This window comes from Diadema antillarum, unplaced genomic scaffold, assembly GCF_040938485.1.
Source record: "Diadema antillarum isolate AM-2024a unplaced genomic scaffold, OU_Dant_1.0 seq00000050_RagTag, whole genome shotgun sequence".
In the NCBI taxonomy this organism is placed as follows: Eukaryota; Metazoa; Echinodermata; class Echinoidea; order Diadematoida; family Diadematidae; genus Diadema; species Diadema antillarum.
The window spans coordinates 711,115-724,244 of NW_027271159.1; the positions used below are offsets into that span (position 1 = coordinate 711,115).

The 13,130-nt window shown below is 39.5% G+C and overlaps 1 protein-coding gene across 1 annotated transcript in view; it reads left to right on the plus strand.

Annotated features, from left to right (window-relative positions):
• The window catches only part of LOC139725580 (protein mono-ADP-ribosyltransferase PARP6-like), a 51,777-nt gene extending 39,345 nt beyond the window's left edge, over positions 1-12,432 (plus strand). The window contains exons 11-22 of the mRNA XM_071636671.1: positions 83-202; positions 1,237-1,378; positions 1,974-2,123; positions 2,480-2,698; positions 3,751-3,887; positions 4,683-4,731; positions 5,262-5,374; positions 6,550-6,622; positions 7,415-7,531; positions 8,416-8,482; positions 9,557-9,641; positions 12,125-12,432. Of these exons, the coding sequence (XP_071492772.1) occupies positions 83-202; positions 1,237-1,378; positions 1,974-2,123; positions 2,480-2,698; positions 3,751-3,887; positions 4,683-4,731; positions 5,262-5,374; positions 6,550-6,622; positions 7,415-7,531; positions 8,416-8,482; positions 9,557-9,641; positions 12,125-12,224 (1,372 nt within the window). The 3' untranslated portion in view covers positions 12,225-12,432. The remainder of the gene's footprint in view (positions 1-82; positions 203-1,236; positions 1,379-1,973; positions 2,124-2,479; positions 2,699-3,750; positions 3,888-4,682; positions 4,732-5,261; positions 5,375-6,549; positions 6,623-7,414; positions 7,532-8,415; positions 8,483-9,556; positions 9,642-12,124) is intronic.
• Positions 12,433-13,130: the final 698 nt, after the last annotated feature.

The window sequence follows — 13,130 nt, forward strand, 5'->3', positions numbered from 1 at the left end:
TCAATTCTAAAACTGCACCGTGACTTTGGAAACTGTGAAGTGTACTGACATGCTCTCCCACTCCCTCTTTATGCTCATATAGAACCTCTGTGAGGGAAAGTCATCGTAACCATGGCAACACATCTCGAGGGCGCACTCTCACCATACCGATATCATTCTCGTCCAACAGGTCAAATGCCATGAGTCAGTCGCCAAGCTCAGAGTAAGTGTGATGTAGTCAGGAGCATGATGAGAATAAAGTACACACCTGCTTGTCTTTGTGATATTGAAGTATGCATGTCACTAAACTTATGCCCAAGCCCCATCAGACGTCACACCTTTCAAGTCATTGTGTCAAATGTTTTATTGAAAAGAAAAAGTTGCTTTTCATTGATAAAAAGTGGACTCAAGCATTCAGTCACCTCATTTTTGTGTTGACCAAATCAATCATCAAAGCAATAGACACCTTTATACTTCTTCCAAGAATATAGAACACCCATAATTCCAAGAAATGTAGTCTGCTCTAAAGGCAGAAATTGTTCTTTTTCCTCTGACTGTACACATTGAGAACACTAATGCCCAAATCACTTCCTTTTCTGTAATATGTTTGCACTGCCCCCTCTTTTTGAAGTTCATTTATTTCTGACAAGCTCTTTAAGATAAAGACAAAATGAAATGTAGCAAATGTCTTCATCAAGTGTCTTAATTTTTCTCAGCCAAGTTAGATGACAAGTGTTTATGTGTCAGGTGATGTCACAAGTCACATGATCTTGATTAGATGCAAGGATGCTTCCAGACTTGTCACATTTTTCGATAAATCTGAATGTTATAATGTCCTCAGCATGCATTAGTACAGTAGATTGTACTTTCTGTGTGAGGCATCAGCAAAGCCTAGATTTTACTGATAGAATCCTCACCCACAATGCATCACAATCTGCCCAACTGTCTGATTCCTCAGGAATGCCAACACACTTAAGATATTAGAAGCAAAATCTTCTTCATTTTAAAATATGTGCACCGTATGCAATCTCCATGTGTACATCGAAGGAGAAAAAGAGATGGAGAGATGAATAGATGAATGGAAAGAGAGGGAGGGAACGAAGAAAGAAGAGAAAGTTAAGAGGAGAATGAGAGAAAGGAGAGAGAGAAAAGTGAGTGTGTCTGTGTGTTATAATAGTGTGTGTGTATTTGTATTCATGTGTTCTATGATTTCCACCACTTGCACCTCGCAAAATTATCCAATCACCACGTTTGCAGGTCTCCGTCACCCGTTTCCCCCGACTCCAGCTCGAAGAAGTTCGGCAAGAAGCTGTTCTCATGGCAACGGTCGTCCTCCACTGGCCACTCGCCGCCGTCACCGGGGAAAGAGGAGCTGCATCTCATTCCAGCCGCGAGCCAAGTGAGGGGTAGAGAGGTGGAGACCAAAAAAATGAATCCTTAATATTGATTATGATGATAATTATAGAGATGATGATGATGATAATGATGGTGATGATGACTTTGATGACTAAGGTAATAATGATAATGGTAATGATAATAGTTCTATCAATTGTTATGACAATTATAACAATAACAGGAGGGCATATAAGATGACCTCATGCCAAAAATCAAAATATTTGCTGCATGAAATTTTTCGCATATTGGAACCTACAACCTTTTTGCCAAGATGAAATTTCCCTGAATTGCCAGTGACTGTCATTCAGTCTATATTGACAACAACTTTCATGCATATTATTATTTTGATTTTGCAAATCTTGGCTCCTTGCAACATTTGCGGGAATTTCATGCACGCAAAAATTTCTGTTTTTACAGTATATCAAATTTTGTCTTGGTCATTTCTGTGCTGAAAAATAACATTTCATATGTATGAAAAGCATTATGTTGTCTGAAATAACACAAACTACATGTACCCTTACACTTCATGTCGATGTCTGCAACTCTTGTGCTGGCTCCATTTATGATATCCCCACCAACGTTTATGTTTCTGTGTCCAGGACCAAAAACAAGCCAAGCTGACTCCCTCGCTGGACCATGGTTTCCTGTGGCAGATGTACGGGTATCTCAAGAATCGGATTCCCACACTCAGCGAATTCTGCGTTGTCTGCGACGAGCCCCATATATTCCAAAATGGCGCCATGCTTAAGGTAAGGCCTAATGCAGGTTAGCCCTTTTTTCTTTCTCAAGAGTGAGAGAGATTGAGAGAGAGAGAAAAAAAAATTCCTATGGAAGGCTCTGCAGTTTGATGGAACAGTGTTTGGATTGTACTCATACCATTGCTTTCTTTTCACTTTAACAGTTATACTCTTTTCCTCAACTTTGAACACAATACAAATATCAGCATTTTTGCTTCATATATCTCTGTCATTTGTTTATGTATTCATTGAAATCTTGTCATAGAAGGATACACCACAAATATGTCATATCATATAAAGTTAATTACTAATGTCTTTCATTTTCCTTGTTTTTGTCTGCTTTTTGCTTTTTCTTCATGCATAAACAGCCGGCAGTCTGCGAGCGCGAGCTGTGCGTCTTCTCCTTCCAGATGCTTGGTGTCATGCAAGATGCGGCGGAGAACATTGCCACGGGGGCCGAGGTCGTTGACCTGCTGGTCTCCATGGTAGTGGCAGCGGTCAAGTCTCGTCGGCGTCAGCTGATCCTGGACCCGTTCCCCAGCGTTGTGGACCCCAAGAACAGCAAGGAGCTGGCCTTCTCTCCAAAGGTAAGGCAGAAGACAACTCTTTGCCGTCGGCTCAAATTCTGGTCAGTTTTATTCCCCTCCAAACTTCTCTGCAGAGGCCTTTGTTGTCATAGATGATGCAAACTGCATCCATAGAACGAAAAAATATGGTCTTTGCCAGTCTTTTATATAGGTAGAATAATGCTGTTTCCTACATGATCATTGGTAAACTGACGTGCATTACACCAACAAGTAACACAAATAAAACATATTCACAGTGTAATAGTTACTGTCTAAGCTATTATTTTTGCTTACAGATATTTTGGTGAATGAGGAGATCACAGACATTTTCGCGAAATGTTGTGTTCACGAATTGACACTGATGCTTTTGTGCAATGTAAGTGCACAGTACCCTAGCACATGACAACATTTTTGTGTGTTAAATTCGCAGTCCAACAGTGATTCGTGAAATTGGTGAAAATCAAAAAACTTATATATTAGAAGTTTACCGGGAGATTTGTATGTATATACATTTTTAAGAATATCTTCCTGCAAACTGTGTAAGGCATATACAAAACAAAATAAAAACAAAAAAGACATCTTGACTGCATGCACACAGGTCAAAGTTAGATATGAATCTTGAAGAGCACTGTCACAGTGATTTAATTGCTAAAGCAACAATTTCTTTTCAAAAAGCACCTAACACATTGTTTGTCAAGAAAGGGTCTAGAAAGCAACATTTTGTGTTCATTAAATTCCTATATGAGACAATTTTGTAATATAAATATACTGTACATTGCTTTCAAAACAGTTTTTTTGACAGTTGTTACTGAAATTAATGTTTCCTTTCAACAAGTAAGAGAGGTTCCACACTAAGGATATGGCTCAAATGAAAACAGCAAAAGAATTTCATGAAACACATTTATTTCGAAGTGTTAAAATAATGATATAATCATGTACTCAGAGTTAGCCTTTCTTCAAAAGAGAGATTAAGAGTTTTTAGCTACAGGTAGAATACTTTTGATTCATTCATGTGCGCCATCACCAAAGAAATTTATTAGCTTTTTTTTTTGTTTTTTTTTTTGACCCCCCAGAAAAAGAACTTTGAGAGACTGGAGACGACGCTGGACAAATTCAGCTCGATGACGGACATGTTGGCGGCAGGAAGTGTGACCGACATGAAGAGACAGATGGACAAGATGGACATCATGGCTTATCCTCTCCTGCAGTGGTGAGGATCTCTTGCAAAACTTAGCACAAAGCACGGTCTTAATCTCTCTTAAAGGGAAAATCCACCTTGACAATTAGTTTGTGTTTAATAATAGAAGCAGAAAATTTAGAGAAAAAGGACAATCAAAGTGTGAGCAAATTCTGACAAAAAGTGAGAAAAGTATGATTTATTATTTTTTTTTTTTAAGTTGAGATCAATCAAACACAAATTGGCAATTCTGTGATTTCACACATTAGCTTATCCCCTATTTTCTTGCTGAAATGAGTAAAAAATTTTCATCACCCGTCAAGTCAAATTCCAGTTGTACTTACATGCTTTATACAAGCATCATGAATATTTCTCTATACAACCCCTGCATGCTAAAAATATATTTCCTTTTTGATAATGAAATAAAAAAGATATCATGAAACTTTATTTACAAGGCAATGGAAGGTGAGCTCTTGTGCTATGTCACGAAGTTACCAATTTGTGCTTGATGGATTGCAACTTAAAAAAAAATGTAACTTGCTTAGTCCTGATCAGAATTTACTTAAACTTTCATTATCTTGTTCCTCTCATATTTTTCCCTCTATCCACACAAACCAATTTTATGGATGGCATTCCCCTTTAAAGGAAAAAAACAGGTGTATTAGAAATGAAGTGAAATCAGTGGCTGGATAATTGTGACCTAATGGCCTAAGTCCAGACTAAATGTAGCACAGTCTGTGGTGCTCCTGTCACAGCCTATATTATTCCATGTTCTTGTCCACAAGATATGTCATCTCTGTTTGATTCCCTCTCTTTTTTTTCCTACAGGATCATCTCAAGTAACAGGTCACATATAGTCAAGCTGCCCACCAACAAGGTATGTCTACTCCTTTCGAAAAGGCATCATAATCACCCACTCTAAATGTCGCAGCCATTTTTTTTTTTTTTTTTTTGTTGTTGCTCTGTAAGATGTAGGGCATGTGTGTACCACTCAGGATAAATCTGTACTTCATTGGTACAACGTATCATGTTCTCATGTATGGATGTACATGTGAACCACCTTTTTTACATTTTGACGTTTAAGACAGCATGGCTGGAGCTCCCTGCCTGCATGCTAGAGTTCTTTTCTAAAAGATTTTAATTGATGGGACTGTAATTCTCTTTTTATTGAGAGGGTTGCAAGCCTTCCATATTGGTTAGAGGGGGAGGGGAGGGGAGAATTAAATTTTGTAGATAGGATAAGCAATCAAAAGGCTGATAGTACATACACGTGTATATTACATATATTATTCCTGTTGATAAATCTCGAGAGTACTGTTGGTAAGTGTCACTGTATGTGTCACAAGTAGAATATGCACCACTCCATATTATGACTTGAACATCTTTCATTTTTTTGTCTTTCCCCAGCAAATACGATTCATGCACACACCACACCAGTTTCTCCTCCTCAGCAGCACGCCAGCCAAGGAGACAGCTTTCAGGAAGGCCAAACAGGAGCATGGAAGTATATTTGCCTTCCAGTAAGTGAGACTGAGACTTGATTTAAGGCTAAGGTCTGCAGTATGGGGTCTGATAATATGATTTTTAGTATAAATGCTAAGGCCTGAAAATCAGACTTGATTGAAGTTTGAAGTTTGATTTGTTTACTCAACGGCCCTCATGGGGAATGAGAGTACAATGTCAATATACAAAATATACAAAATAGAAGAATTTAGAATAAAATCTAACATAAATTATATACATGTATAATAAAAATATATACAAGATATTACCATAATTATCAAATACAATTTGCATAAAAGTATGTTATAAATGATTATGCAAATGTAAATCTATCACATAAATTACGAACAATGCAGGCACTGCCTGATGCAAAGGTGTAATCACACAAAGGATACATAGAATAAACTAAATCAAACAAAATGATAAAGTACAGTAACTAACGAAAGTAAGGCTAAGGTCTTCCACTGAGACTTGGATTTAAGTATATACCTGAAAGTGAGATAAGCCTCACCCCTAGAGGCTGTAGGTGGCAAAAAATCGTTTTCATTACATTTACTTGGTATTTTGCCTCAAATTTTCAAGACATGTGTGCATTATCATTGCTTTTTTTAAAAACTGAGTCTTACTGCACATTATTGGTTGATGTTATTCCTTAATAAATTGTTCAAATATCAGTCCAAAGAGTAATGGTAAATCAAGGAATCTCCAAAAAGTGAAGTGATGTTTATATATGTTGTTGTTTTACTTTTGTAGGTTTTAAGAGAACACACATGATACACATTCTTCTTTCAAACTGACTAATACTCAGACTCTTTTTTTGGCTTTGTTTTTTAAAAATATTGGACAGGCATGTATCTGCAACCTATAGATCTCTTATTCTCTTCATCATGTAGAAAAAAAAAGAGTTGATTGAAATAGATAAATGGATGATTATGATGGTATGGTCCCACAGATTTGACAGCCGTTTTGAGCACTCATTGATGTCAGAGTCCCCACTGTATCTCTGTGCATTGCATGTGAGTTCTGACATCAAATAGATGCATCATTGTCGATGTGTACAATTCCATGTAGACTCTCTCACCAGTATAGTTATTTGTTTGTTTGTTTGTAGTTGATTATTTACAATGTACTTGTTTCATATGTACTGTATACCACTAACCTTTTCCTTGTCTCTGATCTGTGCTGTGTTTAGCGGCTCCAACATTGAGAATTGGCATTCCATCCTCCGACACGGCCTCATCAACGCCTCGGGAACCAAGCATCAGGTGAGTTGGGATATCTGACATGCTGGTCATAGAATTTGTACAAAATCACACACAAAACAAAAATATCTGGGCATGCTCCAAGTGACAATAGTAATGATTATTATCATAGTGGATTAGTTTTATGGAAAAGTCATAGAATGTTAGATTCTTCTTCTGAAGTCAACCAAGAAAAAAATAGAGCAGTCCCTACCAAAACATGCCACACATACTGCGGTGCAAACTCTCTATATTCTTCAGACCATCTTCCCCACCCCTCTTAGTGCACCAAATACTGTATACATTGAATTTTCACATGGATTTTATTTTTGCACATTTCGCGAGTTGGGTGCTATTCGCAAATTTAAAAACACGCAAAAATATTGACTCTGATCCAGACATGAATATGAAGTGCCCGCATACATTTCTCTGTTCAGTACTGCACTCCACAATTGCAAATTTAACTACTCGCAAAATGGTTGGGAAGCCCAGATTCAAGAAAAATTAGACTCCCTAAACATATGGCGTATTCATTATGTACACACATATTCAAATAATTAATTCACATAATTTGTAAATGCGTATGCAAAGAGAAAAGTCATTATACCTATTAAAGGTTTTGAAGAATTCTGATGAAAGAAAAGAACAATGAAAGAAGAATTTCCTGGTAATCATCTTTACCCATTGTGAGTAAAATGTGGTAACTAGTCATTGAATACGGCGTGGAGGTTTCCACTCCCCATGTGTACGGTTTTCTTCCAAACTTAGTGCATTCTTGGTGTACAGAGATTGAGTTTGTTTCCTTTTTTTTCACAGATGCATGGAGCAGCATATGGAAGGGGTATTTACCTCAGTCCACACTCCAGCGTGTCGTTTGGCTACTCAGGCATGGGGCATGGTGTCCATCAGCAAGTGAAGAAACTACCTCCCACAGTGAGTCTGCACCCCTCCCTTCCCCCTCCCCCTTCTCTCCCCTCTCCACGTCTCCCCTTCCCCTCTTTTCCCCTCCCAGTGAATCATATAGCATTGGCTTTTAGTACACCCCTCTCCTTCCCTTTCCATCCCCCTCCCTCCCCTCTCACCCCCTCCCCTTCCCTTCTCTCCCACAGTAAGCCATGTAACACCGGTTCTTAGCACCCCCTTCTCCTTCCTTTTTCATCCCCTCCCCTCAGCCCTCCTCCCTCCTCCCACAGTGAGTCATGTACATGTAAACATTGGTTTTTAACTCCTACCCCCTCCCCCACTTCCCTCCTTTCCATACCCCTGTCCACTTCTCCTCCCTAACTTGCATTTTGAGTAATTGTGATGTTTGGTGCCATGTCCTACCTTGAGTCACATGATGAATTAATCTGCTGTTTTCCGTTGTGGTGTGTTTAGTTATGTTTATGCTTCTTGGTCCAGAATATTTTCCCCTTATTGTTTTCACCACTACATTATAGCATGGAGCCACTGGCGAATTTTAGAGATATAATGAATCTTTAAGTGGAAAAATGAGCAAAGAAAATGGGATTCAGATAAAATCATACTGTCTCTTGAGTGAGGTCAGAAAGAAAATCTGCTTTTTCCCTCGAATATTTATAGAAAGTATCAGAAGGTGCCACTCTAGAAATAATGTAATGTTTGTTACCTTGTCAAGAAACATCAACAGAAGGAAACATTTTTGTTTCCTTTGTTTTATCTTTTGTATCTTAGAGTACATCACAGCGCTTCTTTCTATGTTAAAAAGAGTTTTGAATGCTGCAGAATTCAGTATCAAAAAATAGACTTGAATTCATTCTTTATGTCCCTCATATTTGTGTGATTTATTTCTCTTTCAGGAACCAAAGAAGACCTCTTGTCGGTTTTTACAGAGCAAGAATCTACGCTGCATAGCGTTATGTGAAGGTGAGATAGGTGCATGGGATAGTCACTCAGTCTTGACCCTCAAAAGCTGGAGAAGTCATACTTTGAAGCTCAGCTCCTTCTAGCTGAGAGAAGAAGAAAATATGAATCCACAAAAAGTCATTCCTAAATGGAAATAGACTTTAAAGATATTAAAGGGATCGTATAGTTTTGGTTGGGACCTAATTTCAGGTTTCTAACATTTCTTGGTGAGATAATGAGAAAACTCTTATGAAATATGAAAGAGCATGTAATTCCATGAGGAATTTAACGTTTATTTGATGAAAATTGGTTTTGATATGGCTGAGATATCCAAAACATAGCGATTCTAATAAAGTGTGGGACCCACATTTTATTACGATTGCTTTGTTTTACTTTGTTTTTGGATGTTTCAGTCATTCTAAACCCGATTTTCATCAAATAAATTTTGAAATCCTCTTAAAATGGTATGCTCTATACTATTTCATAAGTGTTTTCTCGGTATCTCGCAAAAAGTTGAAAGCCCGATTCTCATCTCCACCAATACTGTACCATCCCTTTAAAAGAAAAATATGTATAGGAAACACACACAAAAAAATAACAATATGTAGTACTGCCACACCAGGTTTAACATTGCACTTGTAAGATCTAACCTGATATTTCTTCTCTTTTTTTTTCTCTAATTGATGCCTTGTAATAAAGAGTAAGACGTTTGCTGGTCACTTTATGAACTAATAAGTAACTAGCATATAGTGTAACCATGAATAGATGTTTTGAATGGTAAACAAATCAAGCTGTCATATTCTTTTGCCAAAACATGAGACTAGCAACATTGTTGATGAGACCCCATATTTGTATGTATTTGGGGGCTTCTACTTTGTAAGATAAAAGTCGGGGCACTGGCATGATTCCAGTGTTCAGAATGTAATAACGTAATTTTGGGAGATGAGAAAGAGCGTCTGTGTTTGTTTGTTTTTTTAAATGAGAAAACATCAACAGACAAAGGGCTTGCGGTAGACTTGTAGCTACTTTCACTTGTGGGAATTTAGTCCTATGGAACGATCTACTCCTAATTGATATGATTTTCCTTTGTCGCAGTCATCAACTCCAAGGAACTCAACAGGCACGGCCACGTGTGGGTGTGCTGCAATCCAGACCATGTATGCACCAGGTTCTTCTTTGTGTGAGTATCCTCTCGAGACGACTCTCATTATCCTCCTCCCCCTTTCCCCTGCCCCTCCCCTTTTCTTTCCCTTCATCCATACCCCTTTCTTCCAGCTGGTTTCCTCCTCACCACTCTCATACCCCCTACCCCTTGCCCCTTCTAACGCATCTCCATACTAATCCCTCCTCTGCTGCCCCTTTCTGCCACTTTTGTTTTCTCCTCTCCTTTTCTCCTCCCGTCCCCTTTCTTCTACTTGCTTTTTCTCCCCAACGCCTTTCTGCCCCCCGCACCTCACCCCTCCTAATGTACTCCCCATTCCATCCCCTCCTCTCTTGCCCCTTTCTTCCATTTTCTCTTTCTCTTCATCCCCTCTCCTCTTCCCTCATCCCTTCCCCTTTCCCCTTTCTTCCACCTGCTCTTTCTCCCCCACCACTTTCCTACCTCTCACCCCTCCTAAAGCACTGCCTATACCATTCCTTCTTCCACCTGCATCCTTCCTCACCACTTTCCTACCCCCACCTCTCACCCCTCCTAAAGCACTCCCCATACCATTCCCTCTTCCACACGCTCCTTTCCTCACCACGTTCCTGCTCCCTTCCTCTCACACCCCTCTTAATACATTTTACCCCTCCATACCATTCCTTCCTGTCCTTCCCTTGTCTTCTATTCTCTCGTTCTCTCCTTCCCTTTTCTCTTCCCTCCTCTTCCTGTCTTTCACCTTCAAAGGTAAGGTTTCAAAGTCTGTTGAACGTCATACATGTATCCTGTGTTATTGACTAGCATGTTTTTACTGTATTTCTGTCGGGATTTTTTACCCATAACAGGCTCCTTGACTGAAAAATATGATTTCTGAAAATCATGAAGGATGCTCAGAGTCTGTCCAATTAAGTTCCTATTGTCTGAACCAAAATAACACTTTACCTCGAAAGTATATTTATTATTTTGCATCTGCATATTTCTTGATATTTGGAAGTTGTCCTTGTTGACCTTGTATATGTTTTCCCTCAGTGAAGGTGAGCATACTATATATATGTATACCTGGGTATATATATATATATATATATATATATATATATATATATATATATATGTGACCCGCGACAACGGTTTCAGGCAAAAGTCGCAAGAGCAAATTCCCTTCTAGGCGGGGTACAAAGATTTTGACTATTATTTTTGTCGATTTAGGTTTTTTGCAGAAATCGAGTCTTTGATATATTTTCTACATCTACACTAAATTTCATAGCATAAGACTAAGTTTTTCCTATCGAAAATGGAATTTTAAGCACCCTATGTTGGATTGCACTCGTCAGTTTCGAGCTTCTTTCGAACGCCGCGCCAATATCCCCTGTGTTGCTACGGCGCATGGTCTCGCATGCGATTGGCTGGTGCGTCGCATACATTTACATAATTCGGCTTTCGGAGACACCAGTTGCAGCGTGTGGGGAATGCTTTGTTCACGTGTGCACGATTACATGCTCTATTGTTCTTGCTATAGTGGTTTATACGCTCGCTCTGTAGTGCGTGCTCTTCGTTGGCTTTCTGTCCAAACTATTCTAACGCAATGTTTGACAACGGAAGTGAAACAAAAATCGTGTAGCATGACATAATCGTGTGAAAGGAAAACTAAATATTCTCAAATTTGTCTAATTGTACATGTAGTAAAGATTATGACAGCAGACTGACTCAATGGAAGGCAGATAAGAGGAAAGGAGCAGTCACATGTGACCAATAATATTCAAATACTACACATCAAAATCGCACCAAACTAACGAGTCGTGTTTGTTTTGTTTTGTTTTTTTTAATTTGAGCAAAAGGGTCGCCAAATCAACCACAATGAAAACACAATTTGTAAATGTGTGGATTCGCCACCGCTCCTGTTACATATGCACACAGTCATGGCGTGTGGATGCCATTGCGTAATACGTGCACCATACACGTCATGTACATGTACACCATACGTGCAATTATCGTATTCGCCATCTTGAAAGACGTACTGGTACACAAAACCGAGCGAAACGCATTGTTTTTCGGCTCCATACGCTGAGCTCCAAGGAAGGTGCCCGGGAAATTTGACTCTCTCAGTGAGCCAATCAGAAGGCGATGTGGTTGCTAGAGGCGGGGCTTAACATCGATTGGCACCATCGTACGGATGGGTGATTCTCCCCTCGCATCGCCGCTCGGACATTGTCTTTGAGAAAGAGGTGAATCTTCAAAGCCTGTTTTCTCGCAATATTGTCAGGCTAACAACTTAAAAAGTGCATTTTATTTCTCTTTGTATGCCCACTTATGGTGCCGAAGAATACAAGTGTTTTATATCAATGCAAAGCTTAGGAAATGGGCAATGTGATTCAGTGAAAAAATGAATTTTCAAAATTCCCGACTTTTGCCTGAAACCGTTGTCGCCGGTCACATATATTATATATATGTGTACGTGTCTGTTTCATTTCATTTGATTGTCATGATCATATGTGGCCTCTTATTCTTGCCCTCGTACCCCACAGATATGAGGATGGCAAGGTTGGCGACCAGGGTGTCGACACCACCCTGGACAAGTACACCAAGGAGATTCTTGCGGCCATGGCGGACTGGCGAAATCTATGACGACATCTGATCTGTCCGGTCATGTATATTTTTACCGATCTAGTCATCTCGCAATTTTGTGAAAACTCTTTGTGGTCCGCTTGAGCTGCTGCTGCTGTGCGTTCTGCTGTTACTGTCAAAGTTGTAGAAGTGCTTGGATGTCTGCCGTTGTGAAAATTGGGAGCATTGTTGGAGACGGTTGCTACGCAGGAGAACAAAGGTTACGGATGAGGAGAGTGAAGTTAGTGATACCTGCCATAAACCAAAAGCTGTGGATCCCTGCTACAGCTAAAAAGAGAGGTCACCCCTGCAATGGAGCTTGTTCATTGGGGCTTTAAGCCTCTGTTCTCACAGTTCCTGTGCTCCTGCAAACACATCAGTATAGCAGGGCTGCACATTAATCCATTTTTTCTACTGGTCTGACCTGTCTGTTGGACCAGTAAGTATCGAGTTTTTCCATTTTTGACTGGTCCATTCCTGAAAAAGTTACTGGTGCTGTGCGACAGTGATTTTTACTGGTCAGGAACCGTCGGACCAGTGCCAGCGTGCAGCGTTGAGTATAGAGCTGCACCCCCACGGTTGTTCCATGCAGCCACTATTAGCGTTCAAAGTTTTGAATCATGTAATCAGATCCAGAGCTTTATCCAACGTGACAGAAATTGTCATCCGATGAGATGCACCTTGAAAGGCAATTCATTTCAATATTGTTGCGCCCATACATCTTGCAGTGTAGCTGGGAACATACGTACATGTAGATCTGCATCAAGTGAATTGAATGCCTGTGTAATTGAGTGAATGAATGCCTGTACACCAGTCTGGGGTATTTGATCCGAAAGCTTGATGTCATTTCCAAAATGCACTGAGTTTTATTTGTGAGCACCACCTGATGAATGTTCATACCTGTTTGACAATGATATGTGCCAGGCT